Source organism: Hyla sarda, chromosome 6 (assembly GCF_029499605.1).
Source record: "Hyla sarda isolate aHylSar1 chromosome 6, aHylSar1.hap1, whole genome shotgun sequence".
Lineage (NCBI taxonomy): Eukaryota > Metazoa > Chordata > Amphibia > Anura > Hylidae > Hyla > Hyla sarda.
This window is the reverse complement of record NC_079194.1, coordinates 135,297,683-135,318,746: the sequence shown is the minus strand read 5'-3', so window position 1 is coordinate 135,318,746 and position 21,064 is coordinate 135,297,683. Positions and strand designations below refer to the sequence as shown.

Here is a 21,064-nt window from a genome sequence, read left to right as displayed (position 1 = left end):
TGGGACTACCATGAAATCCAGAAATGCTTTTTATGAAGGAGTCATAAAGGAGGTCTCTGTCTATTGCCTGAAAATGTACAGTACATGTGCCTGACCCCTACTATGTATTTCCAGGCAACGACGGCAGCTAAAAAGAGTCCCTAGTAGTACATAGGTACATAAGGACTCCGCTATTCCGAGTTCCGTCGGCAATCCTGTCAAAACAGCAGAAGTTTAGCGGGAAAAAAAATTTCTCCGCTAAATTCCTGTGAAATTACCGGATCACCGATAGACCCCATGCAAGTGAATGGGGTCCATCGGGACCCGGCAGTAGCCATTTGCACCCGACCCGTTTTCAACGGTGGGTCCTTTGGGCTGGGGGGGGGGGGGAGAGAATAAAGTGCTGAACGGGTCGGATGCAAATGGCAATAATGGAGCAGATGACATATGGTGTTTGATGCATTTTATTATAGTTAGTGAGTTGATACTTTGTAAAGTAAATTTGTATATTTTCTGCAAATTGCTTTACAGTGAGTATGGGAACATCAAGACTAGAGATGAGCGAACTTACAGTAAATTCGATTCGTCACGAACTTCTCGGCAGTTGATGACTTATCCTGCATAAATTAGTTCAGCTTTCAGGTGCTCCCGTGGGCTGGAAAAGGTGGATACAGTCCTAGGAGACTCTCTCCTAGGACTGTATCCACCTTTTCCAGCCCACCGGAGCACCTGAAGGCTGAACTAATTTATGCAGGATAAGTCAGCAACTGCCGAGCCGAGAAGTTTGTGACGAATCAAATTTACTGTAAGTTCGCTCATTTCTAATTAAGACTATAGGCGCTGAGTGAACAGTAATCTTCAGGCTTTGCCCCCACATCTGTGATAAAACTACCACTCCCAGTATGTACCATCCTCTCTTCCTCACTTATTGGGTCCACTGTACCATTTCTCCACCAAAGAAACTCTCCATTATTATAAGGAGATTCCTTCACCGTTTCCTTGATGCTATCTTGCCTCCTGAACCACTTCCTTCCAACAAGCCAGACTTCAGGAGATAAATCCTTGGGACCTATTATAGATAAAGGTGCAAATGTCAACGGCAGCAAGCTTTAATGAGCACACTTACTGTGGTGTCTAATAGGCTTTTTTCATTCCTATGTGTCTATTGTTAGGATTCAGCCTTTATAATCCCCACCCACCTTGTATTAAAGTGGAAGGGGCTGCTAATGAGGGGACTGAGCCTATGCTCTCCTGGGTAGAGCTCCAGCATCACCGCAGGGCTCAGCGGGGCTGCCGTCTCTAATTAGGCCATAAGGGGAACTGAGAGATGTGGCGGAAGGAGGAGACCCCATGCACAGGCATGCTCCATGCCAGAGAACCCTATCTGCTGCCATGCAGATTACACTGCAAGAGTCTGTAACCTGTATGGAAATGAACATGTGTATACTCACTAAACATAATCTAACAGCAATGATAATAGTGACCCCTCTGTTCTTTTTCAGGAGAGGAAGCTTTGCGCTCACCCTTATGTGGAGATCTATAAAGGTGATAAAATAATTTTTATGTGCCCACTGTCTCGCCAAGATGATTTCTACGTACCGGAGATGAAAGAGCTGTTGAGGAAGGAAAGAGGAGAGCCACCTCTGCCTGAGTCTGAAGGTATGTGCCACCTCCCTATAACACTTGGTACCAGTGGCTACACCTATCATGGTATGATGGGGATTAACTCCTCAATCCACTTATTCTTTTCTGACGGCTGGCACCCTCCACGATAACAGAGCGACCAACGCGGTGATAGACGCACCCCCTCCATATATCTCTATGGGAGAGCCGGAGATACACAAGCACTGTATCTCCAATTCTCCTATAGAGATGCATGAAGGGGGCTTGGCGGCCACCGCTCTGTGCATTGGTAGAGCTGGGGCATTGGGCAGGAGATTGCGGGGGTTCTATTCTCCCAGTTCATAACAGGCAACATACGTGAGTACAATGTGTAATAAGGGATCCCAAATGCTTACAGTGATTTAGTGTCTGATCATTGCCATCCATCTGTCTGGACTGCAACTATGGGAAAATATTGCTGTTACAGGAAATGTTATATTGGCTTCAACATCAGTCTTGTCCATTCATTCTCAATATGCAGTCTCAATATGTCTGGTGTCAGGGAACTCAGCTATATCAACAACTGGACAACAGACCATTTTTGACAGAACCAGGAATTATGTCCGCCCCCGAGCTGAACAATAATTCAGAATGGCACATCTACACCCATGTAGGTTTTAAATTTGTGATGTCCCAGTCCTGAACTGAACCAAATAGAAATGTTGGAAGGAAGATTGATGGGATCCAGCTTGTGAGATGTAAAATAACTGTTTATTCCGACATGATACACAGGTAGGTGACGCGTTTCAAGCGCAGGTGCGCTCCTAGTCATAAATAGAAATGTTGTGACAGAACTTGAAAAACCACAGTCCATCTCCCAGTGTGACTCTACTGGCAGAAAACAGTGGAAACTTCTTCAATTACTGGAAAGCCTGCAATGAATTTATAGAAGAGGTTGCACAGAAGATGGCACAGCCAGAAGGGGGCTAGCAAATTTTCACAGGCCCTGAAATGTTGGGTTAAAAAACTTTATTCCTGAAATGCCTATAATGTAAACTCCTGTGTTCCTCATGTTTCTTAAAAGGGGTACTCCGGTGAAAAACTTTTTTTAAATCAACTAGTGCCCGAAAGTTAAATTTTTTAATTACTTCTATTAAAAAATCTTAATCCTCCCAGTACTTATTAGCTGCTGAATACTACAGAGGAAATCATTTTCTTTTTGGAACACAGAGCTCTCTGCTGACATCATGACCACAGTGCTCTCTGCTGACATATCTGTCCATTTTAGGAATTGTTCAGAGCAGCATATGTTTGCTATGGGGATTTTCTCCTACTCTGGACAGTTCTTAAAATGGACAGAGATGTCAGCAGAGAGCACTGTGGTCATGATGTCAGCAGACAGCTCTATGTTCCAAAAATAAAGGAATTTCCTCTGTAGTATTCAGCAGCTAATACGTACTGGGAGGATTAAGATTTTTTTTAATAGAAGTAATTTACAAATCTGTTTAACTTTCTGGCACTAGTTGATTTAAAAAAAAAAAAGTTTTCCACTGGAATACCCCTTTAATATCACATTGTGTATAAACCTACAGTTGTGGCCAAAAGTTTTGAGACGGAAACATATTTACCCGTATTTTTCGCCGTATAAGACGCACTTTTTCTTCCCCAAAACTGGGGGGAAAAGTTGGTGCGTCTTATACGGCGAATACACCCCTATCGCGGCGGTCCCTGCGGCCATCAACGGCCGGTACCCGCGGCTAATACAGGACATCACCGATCGCGGTGATGCCCTGTATTAACCCTTCAGACGCGGCGATCAAAGCTGACTGCTGCGTCTGAAGGGAAAGTGACACTAACCCGGATGTTCAGTCGGGCTGTTCGGGACCGCCGCGATTTCACCGCGGCGGTCCCGAACAGCCCGACTGAATAGCCGGGTTAGTGCTTACAGGACACCGGGAGGGACCTTACCTGCCTCCTCTGTGTCTTCTCCGTTCAGGGATCCCCTGTATGGCCGGCGCTCTCCTTCCTCGTCATCGCGTCGTGATGGCGACGGAGAGCGAGGATACCCGGCATGCAGCAGAGACGTTCCGGAGCGACGGGGACACGGCGACGGCGATGGAGCGACATCCAGGGCAGCGGTGACGAGTCCGGAGCAGCGGGGACACGTGAGTATTACCTCCTATGCAGTGGTCTTCAATCTGTGGACCTCCAGATGTTGCAAATCTACAACTTCCAACATGCCCGGACAGCCAACGGCTGTCCGGGCATGCTGGGAGTTGTAGTTTTGCAACATCTGGAGGTCTGCAGGTTGAAGACCACTATTGGGTTCAAAATCTAAATTTTTTTAGATTTTGCACCTAAAAATTGGGTGTGTCTTATACGCCGGTGCGTCCTATAGGGCGAAAAATACGGTAGTTTTAAGGCTTCTTCAGTGTTTTGAGATCTTTTATTCCAGTGTTTCTATAGTATAGTACGAAGTACAATTTTAAGTTATTCACACTTTTTTTTATTTTTTTTTAAATTTTTTTTACTTTTATTGACAAATGCTTTAAGTTTATGCAAATTCTCAATATTTACAGTGTTGTCCCTTTTCCAAGACTTCTGCTTTTCACCCTGGCATGCTGGCTATCAGCTTTTGTCCCAAATCCTGATGGGTGGCAACCCATTCTTGTTTAATCACTGCTGGGAGTTTGTCTCAAAGAGAGATTTATCAAATCCTGTGCTGAGGAAAAGTTCACCAGTTGCCCATAGCAACCAATCAGATCGCTCCTTTCAATAAAAGGCCTGTGCAAAGTGAAAGACACGATCTAATTGGTTGCTATGGGCAACTGGTCAACTTTTCCTCTGCACAAGTTTTGAAAAGTCTCCAATTTCTCTGTTTTTTGTTTGCTCATCCGCTTTTTTGAGTATTAACCACAAGTTCTTAGTGAGATTGAGTTTCCCTTTCATGGACCCAAAATTTGTGTTTTGTTGACCGAGCCCCTACGTTATCACATTTGCCTTGTGACATGTTCTCCTCATGCTGGAGAATTGTTCATCACTAAATTGCTCCTAGAACATTGGGATAAGTTGCTCCTGGGGGAAGTTCAGATACCAGCAAGTACCCAGGTCATCTTCTTCAGAGGGATTAGCTACAGCAGCAGTTCAGTGCAGAGCTTGCTTAGGAATGGCAGCAGGCAGGTGTCAATGGCCCAGATTTATCAAACTGTGTGAGAGAAAAAAAGGGATTTACCCACAGCGACCAATCATGGCTCTGGTAAAGTGAAAGCTGAGCTGTGATTGGCTGCCGTGGGAAAATCTCTCTATTTGTTCTCTTACACAGTTTGATAAATCTGGGCCCATGGGGTAAATGCTTTTGGGTAGGGCTGGGCGGTATACCAGTTCATACCGAATACCGAAATTTTTGTGCTGCACGATATGAATTTTGCCCATACCGCACTACCGGTTGGGCTCCTCCCCCTTGGGAATGAATTATCAGCGCAGGGGAACTAATCATATGTTACTCGCCAGCGCTGTTCTGCTCCCCCCCCCCCCCCCCCCAATTAATTATCAGCCCAGCGGGGTACTACTCACATATGTCACCTGCAAGCACTTCCCTCCTCCTCTTTGTTGGGGGCCGCCGGCGCTGGAACTCGCTGTACGCCAGTGGTCTCCAATCTGAGGACCTCCAGATGTTGCAAAACTACAACTCCCAGCATGCCCGGACAGTCAACGGCTGTCCGGGCATGCTGGGAGTTGTAGTTTTGCAATAGCTGGAGGTCCGCAGGTTTGAGACCACTGCTGTACGCTGTATCCCTATGCCCGGGCTGCAAAAGATAAACAAAAACTTTCCTTACCTACTGGAACGTCGGACAGCCGTCAGCCTATCACCGGCCGCAGCGATGTCCCGCCCCGGCCAGTGATAGGCTGAGCCCACTGTCATGTAAGAAGCCGGCCAGAGCTCCTTACATGACAGTGGGCTCAGCCTATCACTGGCCTGGGCTGAACATCACTGTGGCCGGTGATAGGCTGACGGCTGTCCGACGTTCCAGTCCCATCACCGGCCGCAGTGATGTTCAGCCCAGGCCAGTGATAGGCTGAGCCCACTGTCATGTAAGGAGCTCTGGCCGGCTTCTTACATGACAGTGGGCTCAGCCTATCACTGGCCGGGGCGGGACATCGCTGCGGCCGGTGATAGGCTGACGGCTGTCCGACGTTCCAGTAGGTAAGGAAAGTTTTTGTTTATCTTTTGCAGCCCGGGCATAGGGATACAGCGTACAGCAGTGGTCTCAAACCTGCGGACCTCCAGCTGTTGCAAAACTACAATTCCCAGCATGCTGGGAGTTGTAGTTTTGCAACATCTGGAGATCCGCAGGTTGGAGACCACTGGCGTACAGTATAGAGTTCCAGCGCCGGCGGCCCCCAACAAAGAGGAGGAGGGCAGTGCTTGCGGGTGACATATGTGAGTAGTACCCTGCTGGGCTGATAATTTGTTGTGGGGGGGGGGGGGGGGGGAGCAGAACAGCGCTCGCAGGTAACATGATTTGGGGGGGTGAAAGAAATACCATTATATACCGTGGAACTGCCATAAGTTACAAAAATACCGTGAAACACATTTTTTCATACCGCCCAGCTCTACTTTTGGGGGCTAGCCTGGGGTAAAGAAGGGTAGCAAAGAAGCCACTTCTCTCCAAGAAAAACATGAAGGACAGCCTGAGGGGAAGCAGGAATTACAGGGATTGGACTACTGAGGACTGGAGTAAAGTTACTTTCATGGATGAAGCCCCCTTCAGACTGTTTGGGACATCTAGAAGAATGATTGTCCAGAGAAGAAAAGGTGAGCGCAAGTCCTGTGTCATCCCAGCATAAAGCATTCTGTGACCATTCAGGTGTTGAGCGGCTTTTCATCCAAGGGAGTGGTTTCACACTCAATTTTGACTAACAATACCGCCTTGAGTAAGTGCAACTTTTCCAAATGATCCAGGAGCAATTTGTGATGCACAATGCTTTTTCAATTCACACTACTTATTTTCCTAGTGAATACAATTCACACTACGGAATTTCCATACCCCAGACTGCCAAAAAATGAACCTGCTTATTCTTTCAGCAGAATCTGCTCAGAAATGCATTGCCGTCTATAGAGAGTGCGCATTTTTGAGCAGTCCTAGCACTGCAACAGATGGAAGCTCTGCCTGGAATATCTCCAAGGGGAGGTTCCGTAATGTGAGCCTCAAACGTCTAGGTGAACAAAACATTAAAAAGAAGGGGCAACATAAATATTGATTCTTAGAATAAACATTTAAAAACTTATGAAATCGTTATAACCATTGAAACACCTGAGTAAGGCTGGGTTCACACCTCGTTTTGTACTTACGGCTCCCGTATACGGCTGGGAGGAGGGGTGGGCGGGGCTTAATCGCGGCACCCTCACTCAGCCATATAGGGGAACTGTATTTAATGCATGTCTATGAGCCGACCGGAGTGAACCGCAGCCTCCGGTCAGCTGCGTTTTCGGCCGTATGCGGTTTCCAGACCGTAGGCAAAAACGCGGTCGACCACATTTTTGCCTGCGGTCGGGAAACCGCATACGGCTGAAAACGCAGCCGACCGGAGGCTGCGGTTCACTCCGGTCGGCTCATAGACATACATTAAATACGGTTCCCCTATACGGCTGAGTGAGGGTGCCGCGATTAAGCCCCGCCCACCCCTCCTCCCAGCCATGTACAGGAGCTGTAAGTACAAAACGAGGTGTGAACCCAGCCTAAAATATCTGAATTCACTGCCGCATACTTAGTGAATTTTTTTTTTTTTTTTTATGGCAGTCCCAAAACTTTTGACCACAACTGTACAATGATTGAAAATACCTGGAAGGAGGCAAATGCTTTATAATTCATATACCATTGATTCTATAGAGTTTTTACATGAAAGTGCTGGTCATAAGAGACATGACAAGTGGAAAGGTCTGTCTCCTAATTGCTTCCTTCTCACTCTACCATACTTGCACTTGGATTACGTACCTCCCAGGGTGCTTTGTTTTGCTTCCTGCTGCCCTCATGATGGGGGGGTCTGGGACGTTGAAGAGTCAGAATCGCAGACAGAGTCCTCCAGCTGTGTCAGCCGCAATTAACATTATTTTACACTTAATGACTCCCTAGAGCTCTGTCACCAGCCGTGGGCAGTACCAGCTGTCACTGTCACCTCATCGTGTTATGTTGCCCTCTGCCCCAGCTTCAGGCACTCACTGCCAGCCAAGGTCATTATTTGTCCTGGTAGTCAGGCAATATGTGAAGCGCAGATTTGGTTAACGTGCAGGCGGGGGGCAGGACGTGGAGCTGACACCCTCATCGTCTTCCTCTATTATTATCTGCATGTGTTATTAGGCAGCTGGAAGCTGACGCACTACATGGGCGTTGGGTACAATAAATGGCATGTTATAATCTGCTGTGTTGGGGGCCCACCTGTGAGGGAGAGACAGGATAGTCGTACTAAAATTAGGAATGTTGAATCAGAGAAGTAATGGGGAGATGGAGAGCAGACATTATGGGAAATAAAGCATGGGTACCAGATATTGAAGTAGGAGGAAAAGTTCCCAGCAGTGAAGTGACTTTAGATATGAGAAGCCCCTATTAAGAGACACTGTCTGCCAGAGGTCAGTAGCTGCCATGGCCAAAGCTTGGAATTACTGATGGTGGAATGAAAGACTAAAGCGTTTATCCAGTCCTACGTGTGTGTATGTATAAAGCTTCATCATTGTATAATGACATAACACTGGACAAACCCTTCAACATGAAGTGACACCAGTAATCTTTGGGACATACGGCTATAACTGACTGTATACTTTACCTCATTCCTGAAACTGAAGCCCATTTCTGGTGTAAATTGTTGTAAATGGGACTATGCCCTTGCCAAAATGTTACAATTTGCACAAATTATGTTTGCACTATATTTTATTTTTATTTTTTTATATCTGAGAACTGCCGTACACATAAGGTAAAATGCTCAATGTTTGGCTGAGCCAAGCTTGCATGTGTATGGCGGGGTGGGGGAAGAAATAACTGAACTATTGTGAACTACAGCTATCTTATGTGTATGGCCAGCTTTAACCTCTTGTGGACACAGCCCATTCCGGCCAAATATCTCATCCCCTATCCAAAGGATTGGGAGCAGTCGCGCTGCTGGGACACCCCTTCCCCCAGGGACCCGCCGGTATTTGCGCGGATGTCAGCCATTAACCCCTCTCATGCCGTGAGCAATACAGATCACGGCATCTGCGGCAGTGTGGTACTTTAAATGGATGATTGGATCGCCTGCAGCGCTGTCGCGGGGATCAGATCATCCATAATGGCGGCCGGAGGTCCCCTCACCTGCCTGCGTCCGTCTCTAGGGGTCTTCTGCTCTGGTCTGAGATCGAGTAGACCAGAGCAGAAGATCACCGATAACGCTGATCAGTGCTATGTCCTATGCATAGCACTGAACAGTATTAGCAATCAAGTGATTGCTATAAATAGTCCCCTTTTGGAGACATATATATCATTCCCCCCCCCCCCCCCCCAATAAAAATGCATATTAGCAGTTTTTCCCATTTTTACCCCCAAAAAAGCGTAATTTATAATTTTTTTTTTTTTTTTTTTGGTATTGGTATCTCCACATGCGTAAAAGCCTGATGACCTATCAAAATATATTGTTAATTATTCCGTACGGTGAACGGTGTAAACATAAAAAAAAAAAAAAAAAAATTCTAAAATTGCTGCATTTTTGTCACATTTTATTCCCCAAAAAATTAATAAAAAATGTATTAAAAGTAAAACCTAAGCAAAAGTGGTACTGATAAAAACCAACAGATCACGGTGCAAAAAATAAGCCCTCATACCACCCCGTATATGGAAAACTTAGAAAGTTATAGGTGGTCAAAATAGGGCAATTTCAAAAGTGGTACAATTTTAGAAAAGCATATATCATGGGTATCATTTTAATCGTATTAACCCACAGAATAAACATGAATATACCATAAAGTGTACACGGTGAAAACAAAACCTTCCGAAACTTGCTAAATTGCGGTTTTCTTTTATATTTTCCCACATAAATAATAATTTTTGGGTTGCGCCTTAAATTTAATGGTAAAATAAGTGATGTCATTACAAAGTAAAATTGTGACTCAAAAAACCAAGCCCTCAGATTGCTCTGTGGATGGAAATATAAGAGTTTATGATTTTTAGAAGGCGAGGAGGAAAAAACGAAAGGGCAAAAATAAAATTGGCCTGGTTCTTAAGACCAAAATGGTCCTGGTCCTTAACCCCTTAAGGACTCAGGGTTTTTCCGTTTTTGCACTTTCGTTTTTTCCTCCTTACCTTTTAAAAATCATAAACCTTTAAATTTTCCACCTAAAAATCCATATTATGGCTTATTTTTTGCGTCGCCAATTCTACTTTGCAGTGACATTAGTAATTTTACCCAAAAATGCACGGCGAAACGGAAAAAAAAATCATTGTGCGACAAAATCGAAGAAAAAACGCCATTTTGTAACTTTTGGGGGCTTCTGTTTCTACGCAGTGCATATTTCGGTAAAAATGACACCTTATCATTATTCTGTAGGTCTATACGGTTAAAATGATACCCTACTTATATAGGTTTGATTTTGTCGGACTTCTGGAAAAAATCATAACTACATGCAGGAAAATTTATACGTTTAAAAATGTCATCTTCTGACCCCTATAACTTTTTTATTTTTCCACAAACAGGGTGGTATGAGGACTCATTTTTTGCGCTGTGATCTGAAGTTTTTATTGGTATGATTTTTGTTTTGATCGGACTTTTTGATCACTTTTTATTCATTTTTTAATGGTATAAAAAGTGACCAAAATACGCTTTTTTGGACTTTGGAATTTTTTTGTGCGTATGCCATTGACCGTGCGGTTTAATTAATGATATATTTTTATAGTTAGGACATTTACGCACGCGGCGATACCACATATGTTTATATATATATATTTTTTTTTTTACACTGATTTTTTTTATGAGAAAAGGGGGGTGATTCAAACTTATTAGGGAAGGAGTTAAATGACCTTTTTATTAACACTTTTTTTTTTTTTTTTTTGCAGTGTTATAGGTCCCATAGGGACCTAGAACACTGCACACACTGATCTTTTACACAGATCACAGGCGTGTATTAACACGCCTGTGATCAGTGTTATCTCAGGCACGTGTGGATCTCAGGCACGGAGCAGTCATTCGCCGATCGGACACCGAGGAGGCAGGTAAGGGCCCTCCCGGTGTCCTGTCAGCTGTTTGGGACGCCGCGATTTCACCGCGGCTGTCCCGAACAGCCCGACTGAGCAGCCGGGTCACTTTCACTTTAGAAGCGGCGGTCAGCTTTGACCGCCGCTTCTAAAGGGTTAATACCGCACATCGCCGCGATCGGCGATGTGTGGTATTAGCCGCGGGTCCCGGCCGTTGATGAGCGCCGGGACCGACTCGATATGATGCGGGATCGCGGCGCGATCCCGCTTCATATCGCGGGAGCCGGCGCAGGACGTAAATATACGTCCTGCGTCGTTAAGGGGTTAAAGGGGTACTCCAGTGGAAAACAATTTTTTTTTTTAAAAATCAACTAGTGCCAGAAAGTTAAACGGTCCGGAGCTGCGGGGACAAACTGATCTCCTATACTGATCTATGCTAGCTTTGCACGGATCAGTCAGATAGGGGCTCGATTGCTCAAGCCTGTAGCTCAGGCTTGGAGCAATCAATCGATGATCGGACTCCGCGGAGACAGTTAGAACGACCTCTGCCTGCGTCCCAGCTGATCGGAACATCGCGATCGCGATGTCCCGATCAGCCCGACTGAGCTGCCGGGAAGTGCTTACTTTCGTTACGGTGTGACCCCTTATGGTGTGACCCCGTTTTTCACACCGGGACTGGGCTCAGGGCGTACAGGTATGCCCTGAGTCCTTAAGAGGTTAAGAACACAATTTTATTTTAGTTTTTTTCCTCTTCACCTTCTGAAAACCATAACAGCTTTTTATATTTCTATCCACAGACCCATATGAGGGCTTGTTCGTTAGCACCATCAATTGTACTTTGTTATGACATCACTCATTTTACCATAAAATGTATGGCAAAAATCAAAAAAATATTATTTTTGTAGGGAAATTTAAAAGAAAACGGCAATTAGCAAATTTTGGAAGGTTTCGTTTTCACACTATACACTTTACAGTAAAAATGCCATGTTTTCTTCTGTGGGTCAATACGATTTAAATGATACCCATGTTTAGATACTCTTCTATGATTGGACTGCTTTTAAAAAGATTTAGACTTTGTTCAAAATTGCTTTATTCTGACCCCCTTTTATCTCTCATTTTTCCGTATATGGGGCTGTATGAGGGCTAATTTTTGCAGTTTTGTGTGGTACCACTTTTGCATTCTATATGACTTTTTAATAGCTTTTTATAAATTATTTTTGGAATGTGATCAAAAAGCAGCAATTTATATATATATTTTATTTACATTTACGCCGTTCACCGTACTGGACCATTAAAATTTATATTTTGATAGTTCCGACATTTACACACACGCTGATACCAAATATATTTAATTATTCTTTTTAACACTTCTTGGTTAAAATAGGAAAAATAGATTATTTCAATTTGTAAGGCTTTTAAATTTTATTTTTATTTTTTCAACCTTTTTTTGTTTTACACTTTTTTAACCTCCCCATGGGGGACTAATTATAGCATTCATTAGATTGCTGTTAGGCAGGGTTCACACAGCAGAATGTCCGTGTGGACTTCTGATTTAATCGTCCGCACGGACATTCTGTAGCAGCAGAGTCTCATTGATTTCAATGGGATTTGCTGCTCTATTCACTCGGCAGAATTTCCACAACAGCAACATCTGCCATGGAAATCCTGATTGCGGCATCTACAAAAACATTGAACATGACCATTGTCTGAGACGAGCAGAGATTTGTGACTAGCACTAGACACCAATCTGCCCCAAAAGGAGACTCCTTGTTGCCTGGTCAGATACAGTATATATCTGGGTATGCTGGTTTCACATATAAATTATCATGTTCTGTTTGTTTGTTTTTTGTCTTGACAGGGGCACATTTAAACAAACTAAAGATTCATATAGGGTTTATACTGTTCTCAAGTGAAGTCTCTGTAGGTGTAAATGTTATTTGTAAATGGGAGGAAGACTGTGTATATGTAGTGAAAATTCAGTCAGTGAGGCCTGGGGATTTTAGTATGTAAAACAAGTCGTATTTATTTCACAGGATCAAATGGTTATACAACTTGATAAAACCACTATGAGCTAGCTGCAGAGCCTGTGCAGGTTGCCCCTATAGTGGTGTTTAAAAAAATATATAACCCTATATGTATATTCACTTCTAGGTTGTACAGGGTACACAACCTCTCCATGTACCAGTTCTTGTCCGGTCCATCACACATAATCTATTGTTTGAGCTACCTATAATCTTCCACTATATAAACTGAAGAATCATCTGTAAGCAGTTATGATGACAGTGGTGAAATGTATGACCAAAGACTAGATTTACATTGTGTATCTCTTCCCGCTCCCAGGTGCTGAACTTGACCCCCTGTTGCTAGAGGACACGTTAAGCCTGGAGCTGGTGTCAGAAAATCAGGAAGAAACAGAGGCTGAAGGTTCCCAGCCGAAAGAGAAAAGTGACACTGAGAAAAGCCCCAGCGAATCGGGGGCAAGTGCATCATCCTTTGAAGATCTGGACCTGGATGGCAACACGGCAGCCATCAAAGCCCAACAGGATGCAAAAACAGAATGGAGTAAAATGCCAGAGAACTGGGATAAAGAAAAAGCAGAGGAATGACTGATAGACTGTAAATGGATCCTTGTAGATGTCGCCATGATTATAGCCGTTAGTAAACCTTTCACATAGCGACAGAAAGCGATCCTCCCACCCGTACACATTCACATCTGGAGGCGGCAGTGCAGATAACAGTTCTCCAGCAGGGAGGATGTTTAGTTTACAGACAGTTACTGAGTTTATTTGCAGAAAAATTAGTTTTCTTTCTTTTTTATTTATTTTTTTGTTTTGTTTAAATTTTTTAACTTTTTGTATTAAATAACCAACTTTCCAGCTTGGAAAATACTTCAGCTGCCTTTTTTTGGCAAGGTGAATATTGAGTGGAGAGCAAGGGCTGTGGGACGAGGGAGAAGATAGTAATTTAAAGACAACTCCAATTTGTTTCACATATATTGATGCATGTACAGAAGAAAACGTTTTATCCTCAGGGAGTTGGCCAGTATCAAGGTTGAAGAAAAAGGTTTAGGAATAAACCACACAAGACGAAGATACTCCCCTGCTGTGCCCTAATATAGCTTGGCTTGGGGTTAGGGAGGGAAATCGGAGTGATACTGTCATGGCCAAAAGTTTTAAGACTGACACAAATTTTGGTCTTCACTAAGTTTGTTGCTTCAGTGATTTTTAAATCCCTTTTTAGTCAGATGTTTCTGTAGGTTCTGCAGTACAATTATTAGCAGGTCATTGTTTTTACTTTTTATTAACGAATACAACAAGTTTATGCAGATTCTCAATATTTATTGGTTTTCAAACAACTGAACAACAGACATATAAACAGTTCCGATAGCGCCCCCTCCACCAGAGTCATGCCAATGGAAAAGCTACACAAGAACTGAAACAAATATCCATAATTGAGGGAAGGGTGGCCACCAGAACAACACTCAAAGACCACATAACAGACAATTCCATTCACCCACACACATCTGGCATACCCAAGAGCTCCCCGAGTCCAGTGTAGCCATTCTACATCTGAGAGGCTCCCCGAACTGGAGGATCAGCAGAGACATCCAATAATAACCATGGTACCCAGACCTTATCAAATTTTTTCTGACATTTCCTACTAACATACAGGGCATGGTATAATGGGACATATTTATTAACTAAGGCTATCCACCGGGCCAGAGGGGGTGAGGACCCATCCTTCCAGGCCATCACTATAACTTTACGCGCACAAAGCAAAAGAAGGCGAACCAAAATGCGTCTATAAGGGCCTGTCTCCAACCCATTAATAACCCCCAGCAAACACACCTCCGGCATTAAAACAAAAGGGAATTCTAAGTGATCCGACAGAAAGGCACAACACAGGAGCAGGTCCAAACCGCATGTAGAAAAGTGCCCCTCTCTCCCCCACATCTAAAACATATATCTGACCCAGAGACGCCCATCCAATGCAATCTAACTGGGGTATAAAACAAATGAAGGACAAACCTAGATTGAATAAGCATATTCCGAGCACTAACTACTGTAGGATAAGACGTCTTAACCACCTCTTTCCACATATCCTCGGAAAGACTGGGAATATCCTCAACCTACTTCAACTACGCCACCGCAAACGGGTCCAGACCCACTGATTGCAGCAACGCATAACTCTGGATAAGAGGCCTAGCCAGGTCGGTGGTCCCCAGGAGCAGCTCCAATTCATTAAAGACGGGTAACCTCCAGGGAACCAAATTGTGCAAAGACCGCATGTCGCAGCTGAAGATACCGGAAATAGGCATCATATGAGGGACATTAAAACAATCCCTAACCTCATCCCCAAACAAGTGCATGGCCAACTTGATTCCCAGGGAGCTCCAAAAACCGGCTGCCTCCCAACTCCCGTAGGTGTTCCAAATGTGGATTACCCCACAGGGGTGCTCTTGGAGAGACAGCCAGCTGAGGGAACCATCCTGTAAGCACCGACCAGACCGCAGCCACCATCTTAATAGGGGCTGGAAAGGACAGAGAGGGGACATACCTGTATAATGTATTAGTCAGCATCTCATAAGAACCCAGGAGAGCCCCCTCCAGAGCCGTGAAGGCATTTGAAAGGTCCAGGTTGATCCACCAGGCCGCGTACACCAGCTGTGAGGCTAGAAAATAATTATGCATACTGAGGGCGACTAGTCCCCCCACACCCCACTGCTGTCTCAGCCTTGGAGGTTTATTCTGCCAGTAGAAAGATCTCAGAGCCCGGTTAGGTTTAACAAAATACCCCTCTTATGTTTCTGTTTGACCATCTGCTTTTTTAGTATTGACCACAGGTTTTCAACGGTTTTGCGCTCTAGGGAATTTCCTGGCAAAATGTCAATGTTTAATTCACTGAGCCACTTTTTGTTCCACAGATGAAAAGCAACCCCACACCTGAAGGGTCTTAGGATGCTTTACTGTTGGCATGACAACGGACTCATGGTTGTGCTCACTTTTTCTTCTCTGGACATCTGTTCTTTCAGATGTCCCAAACAGTTTGAAGGTGGCTTCATTAGAGAAAATAACTTTACTTCAGTCATCTGCAGTGCATTCCATGTACTTCCTGCAGAATGTTTTTCTTAGAGAGAAATTGCTTCTTTGCTGCCCTTCGTGACACAGGCCTGCCATCAAAAGCATTTACCTCACTGTGTGTTCATGTGCTCTGATACCTGCCTGCTGCCATTCCTTAGCAACCTCTGCACTAGTGTTTAACCAATCACGAAGCTCAGTCCATTTTAGTCGAAGGTCCTGGCACTTGCTAGTATCTAGACATCCTCCAATGGTAACTTCTTCAACAATCCAGGAGAAATTTGGTGATGAACAATTCTTTTTCCACCCTGATGGAGACCATGTCACAAGGCAAATGTGATAAGTGCTTTAGTAAACAGAACATTGAAAAACTGACAAATGAAATTCTTGAAATGTACTTTAGTATACTACAGAACCTTCTGACAGATATTAAAAGGGTACTCCGGCCCTAAGACATCTTATCCCCTATCCAAAGGATAGGGGATAAGATGTCTGACAGTCATGCCCCATCCCATAGACTTGCATAGCGGGGGCGGGGCGTGACGTCACACGGAGACGAAGTCGTGACGTCATGATACTCCGGCCCCGTGGTTGTCACACGGCAGATTCTGATCTGGCTGCGCGGCATGCAGCTACCCAAGGTGGGTGCTGAATGCAAGATTGCGGGGATCCCCAGCTTTAGCACCCCCGCGGTCAGACATCTTATCCACTATCCTTTGGATAGGGCATAAGATGTCTTAGGGCCGGAGTACCCAAAACCCTGAAGCAGTAAATGTTGTCAGAACAAAAATTTGTGTCACTCTCAAAACCTTTGGCTACAACTGTATCCCCAAACCTCTGCACTGTGTTCCACGATTTTATCTTCCCGGCTCCATATTTGTGTATTCTGCAGTACTAACATAATAACACAGTTCATGAGGTTGAAAAAAGACCAGAGTCCATCAAGTTCAACCTATATCCCTAATGAGTCCCTACTGAGTTGATCCAGAGGAACGCAAAAAACCATCATACTAGAGGTAAAAATTCCTTCCTGACTCCAAAGATGGCAATCAGAATAAATCCCTGGATCAACGTTCTGTCCATATAAATCTAGTATACATAACCAGCAATGTTCTTACTCTCCAAAAATGCATTCAGACCCGTTTTTAAATCTTTTACAGAGTTCACCATGACCCCCTCCTCAGGCAGAGAATTCCACAGTCTCACTGATCTTACAGTAAAAAATCCCCATCTGTGCTGGTGTAGAAACCTTCTTTCCTCTAAACGTAGAGGATGCCCCCTTGTTCTAGATACAGTCCTGGGTATAAATAGATCATGAGAAAGATCTCTGTACTGTCCCCTGATATATTTATACATAGTTATTAGGTCTCCCCTAAGCCTTCTTTTTCCTAAACTAAATAACCCTAATTCTGATAATCTTTCTGGGTACTGTAGTCCTCCCATTGCCTGTATTACTCTGGTTGCCCGTCTTTGAACCCTCTCCAGCTCCACTACATCTTTCTTGTACACTGGTGCCCAGTACTGTACACAATATTCTATGTGTGGTCTGACTAGTGATTTGTACAGCAGTAGAATTATTTCCTTGTCGTGGGCATCTATGCCCCTATTGATGCACCCCATGATTTTATTAGCTTTGGCAGCAGCTGCCCGACACTGGTCACTACAGCTAAATTTACTGTTAACTAAGACTCCCAAGTCCTTTTCCATGTCAGTCATCCCAAGTGTGCTCCCATTTAATACATAATTAAAGCCCGAATTTTTCCTCCCCATGTGCATTACCTTACATTTATCAGTGTTGAACCACATTTGCCACTTCCCAGCCCACAGACCTCCAACCTATCCAGATCCATTTGTAACAGTGCCCTGTCCTCTATAGTGTTTACCGCTTTACAGAGTTTAGTATCATCTGCAAAGATTGTTACTTTTACTATTCAACCCCTCTACAAGGTCATTAATAAATATATTAAACAGAACAGGACCCCTGTGGTACCCCACTAGTAACAGTCACCCAATCAGAATAAGTACCATTAATAACCACCCTCTTTTTCCTATCACTGAGCCAAGTACTTACACACATTCTCCCCCCACCCCATCCTTCTCATTTTATGCACCAACCTTTTATGAGGCACCGTGTCAAATGCTTTGGAAAAATCCAGATATACAACATCCAGCGATTGCCCCATGTCCAGTCTGGAGCTCACCTCCTCATAAAAGCTGATCAGGTTAGTTTGACAGGACCAATCCCTCATAAAGCCATGCTGATATGGGGTCATACGTTTATTTTTATCACTATACTCCAAAATAGCATCTCTTAGAAAACCCTCAAACAATTTACATACAATGGAGGTTAAACTAAAAGGTCTATAATTCCCGGGGTCACATTTTGTCCCTTTTTAAATATTGGTACCACATTTGCTATGCGCCAGTCCTGGGGAACAGTCCCTGTTACTATAGAGTCCTGGAATATTAAAAATAGGGGTCTGTCTATAACATTACTTAATTACTTTTGAACACGGGGGTGAATGCCATCTGGACCTGGTGATTTGTCTGTTTTTGATTTTTTTGTAGGCGGCTCTGTACTTCTTCCTGGGTTAGACAGGTGACCTGTACTGGGGAGTTTACCTTATCACACGATTTACCTGGCATTTCAGTTACTGTGCCAGATCTCTAGATGCTGAGTTGCAGAAATGTCGCTCTACATACCTTATTCTTGTCGGCAACTCCACAGCATCAATTTTTGGATGTTTTGATGGTATTAGGCATTAGCTGTAGATCATGATGTGTGCCCATGCATTTATATCACTGTCAGAAGGAGTCGAGGAACTTAAATGTTTGGCTCCCAGATAAAGTGATATTCCGGCAGGAGGCTTTAGCTAGATTCTAGATCATCCGGTACCATTTAAATAGAATTTTATTGTTCAACTATTGTCATTTTATGGGGCCTCCAAAGGAAAGCATTGTAGATACAAGAAGAAAAGGTGAAAACATGAACCTGTTGACAGTTACAGGAAAAGGCATTTAATCCAGCAGCCAATAATCCAGAAAGTCTGTCGCATTCTAGCATAGAGGAGCAATATTCTCTCAGGACTGAGGATAAATTATAAGGGGGGAAAAAAAAACTTTACACTCCCTTTAGGGGACACTTATTACCTTTTAGATATTTGTTCTAATGGCTGTAGGGGCAATTGTAAATAACCCATCCAATCACAATCGCTGACCATAAGAATGTAAGGGTGCATTCACACCACGTTTTTGCTATACAGTTACCGTTTACGGTTTCAAGTTAAAAACCTTACGGAGCGTATAGAAAACCGTATGTCAAACGCAACATCCGGTTTAGTCCGTTTTGCGTCTTATACGTTTTTTTTTTACCCGTACCCAAAACCGTAGTCTACCACGTTTTTTGGTCTGGGGGAAAAACCGTATTAAACCTTATACGGTTATTTTTTTAACATGGGAGTCAATGGGAACCGTACAGATCCGTATGTGAGAACGGTTCCATACGGTTTTTGACTTTGCACAGTTTTTTTTTCTTGGAATTTCAATCATACAAGTGAAACTTTATTCAAAATGCAGTGAAAAGTTAAAAACTTATACAGTTTTTTCTTAAACGGATGCACCCAGACATCATTTTTAAAACCGTATACAGGTTGAAATTTGTACACACGTTTTGATACAGTTTATTCAGGTTTTGAGGAATCAATTTTTCATCAAAAACCTGATACAGGAACGTTATTGCTAAAACGTGGTGTGAATGCCCCCTAATAGAGACTGTGCCTTACTGCTCTCCTGCACAGTTGCACCTCCAGTTCTCCATATTCCTGGACGTTTTGTGACGGTCTTGACAGGACTATGCTACCCTTCTCTCATTTATTGACTTTGTCTACTATGCACTCATTGATTCCTGTCTTTCTCCATGTTAATCCTGATTTAATATCTCGTGACCTAAGTTCACATAGGCCTCTCCCGGCAATGTGCAGTTGTCATTTTTGTATGCCTTGATGTTTTACACACATCGCTTGTGCTGTATGAGGGTCTGATCTGAGTCCATCAGTGTCTGAAAATGAATGTCTGAATGGCTATGAGTTTCCCTATTGGCTTCATCAATGTCACCGTTGATTTATGCAATGAAATGATGTTGTTTCTGCTTTTGTGAAGATTTCTGTATATAATATTTATTTTATTTATTGGCTTATGTTGAGATGCTTCTCCTTTCATACATCAGGTTTGGCACCATTCTTACTAGTGCTTTTGTCTGCAGCAGTCATATTATTTTTGGTAATTGTAGCCTTTTCTGAAATAAACCATATCTCTGTCTCTAAAATGTTTACATTGATGTTCATTGCTTCATTTTATATGTCTAACACAAAGTGCTAAATGTTGCTTATTGTTACTTGTATTTTGTGTCTTCCAATTGCATACAATTTGGTTGAACGTTTACATAAGCAATACGTCCATTCTCTCCAGTCATCTGAGAGTGGGGGAACATGGTGGACATCTGTGCACCATCATACAGTTCACTTATAGAATTTAGCTGCATAAACAATACCAAGAACAATGTGTAGGGTTGATGTCATAAGTCATTTAAAACTTGTTTAAGAGATCTACTTTGCACATAATACAAGCAATTTTCCAACATATGTATACAATTTATAAATTTATATATCAAATTTTCAGTGGGACAGAAGTCTTTGGGAAAGATTTATCAAAACATGTGCAGAGGAAAAGCTGACCAGTTAGTTACTCATAGCAACCAATCAGATTGTGTAATTTTTTCTTTAATTAACTTTTTTTTTATTTTTTTATTTTTTTTTAGAGGTCCTATTAAAAATGAAAGAAGCGATCTGATTGCTTACTATGGCCCACTGGTTAGCTTGTCCTCTACACAGGTTTTGATAAATCTTCCTCAAAGACATTTTTGGAGGAATGTCTTCTGGTCTACTTGGCCCAAATGACCATTGTTATGTATAAAGGAAAAAGGTGGAAGCTCGCAAGCCAAAGAACACCATTCCTAACGTGAAGTTCAGGGCTGGTAACATCATGTTGTAAGCGTGCTGCAGGTGAAGCTGATGATCTTTACAAAATAGAGTAAGGAAACTTTTATGTAAAGATATTACATTTTTTTTTTTTTTTTTTTTTTTTTTAGAGCCGAGGAACGTGCTCTCGAATCACCCAAAGTGCAAGGAAAGG

The 21,064-nt window shown here is 43.2% G+C and overlaps 1 protein-coding gene across 1 annotated transcript in view; it reads left to right on the top strand.

Annotated features, from left to right (window-relative positions):
• The window catches only part of TEX264 (testis expressed 264, ER-phagy receptor), a 38,498-nt gene extending 17,570 nt beyond the window's left edge, over positions 1–20,928 (top strand). The window contains exons 3-4 of the mRNA XM_056525132.1: positions 1,482–1,638; positions 13,137–20,928. Of these exons, the coding sequence (XP_056381107.1) occupies positions 1,482–1,638; positions 13,137–13,402 (423 nt within the window). The 3' untranslated portion in view covers positions 13,403–20,928. The remainder of the gene's footprint in view (positions 1–1,481; positions 1,639–13,136) is intronic.
• Positions 20,929–21,064: the final 136 nt, after the last annotated feature.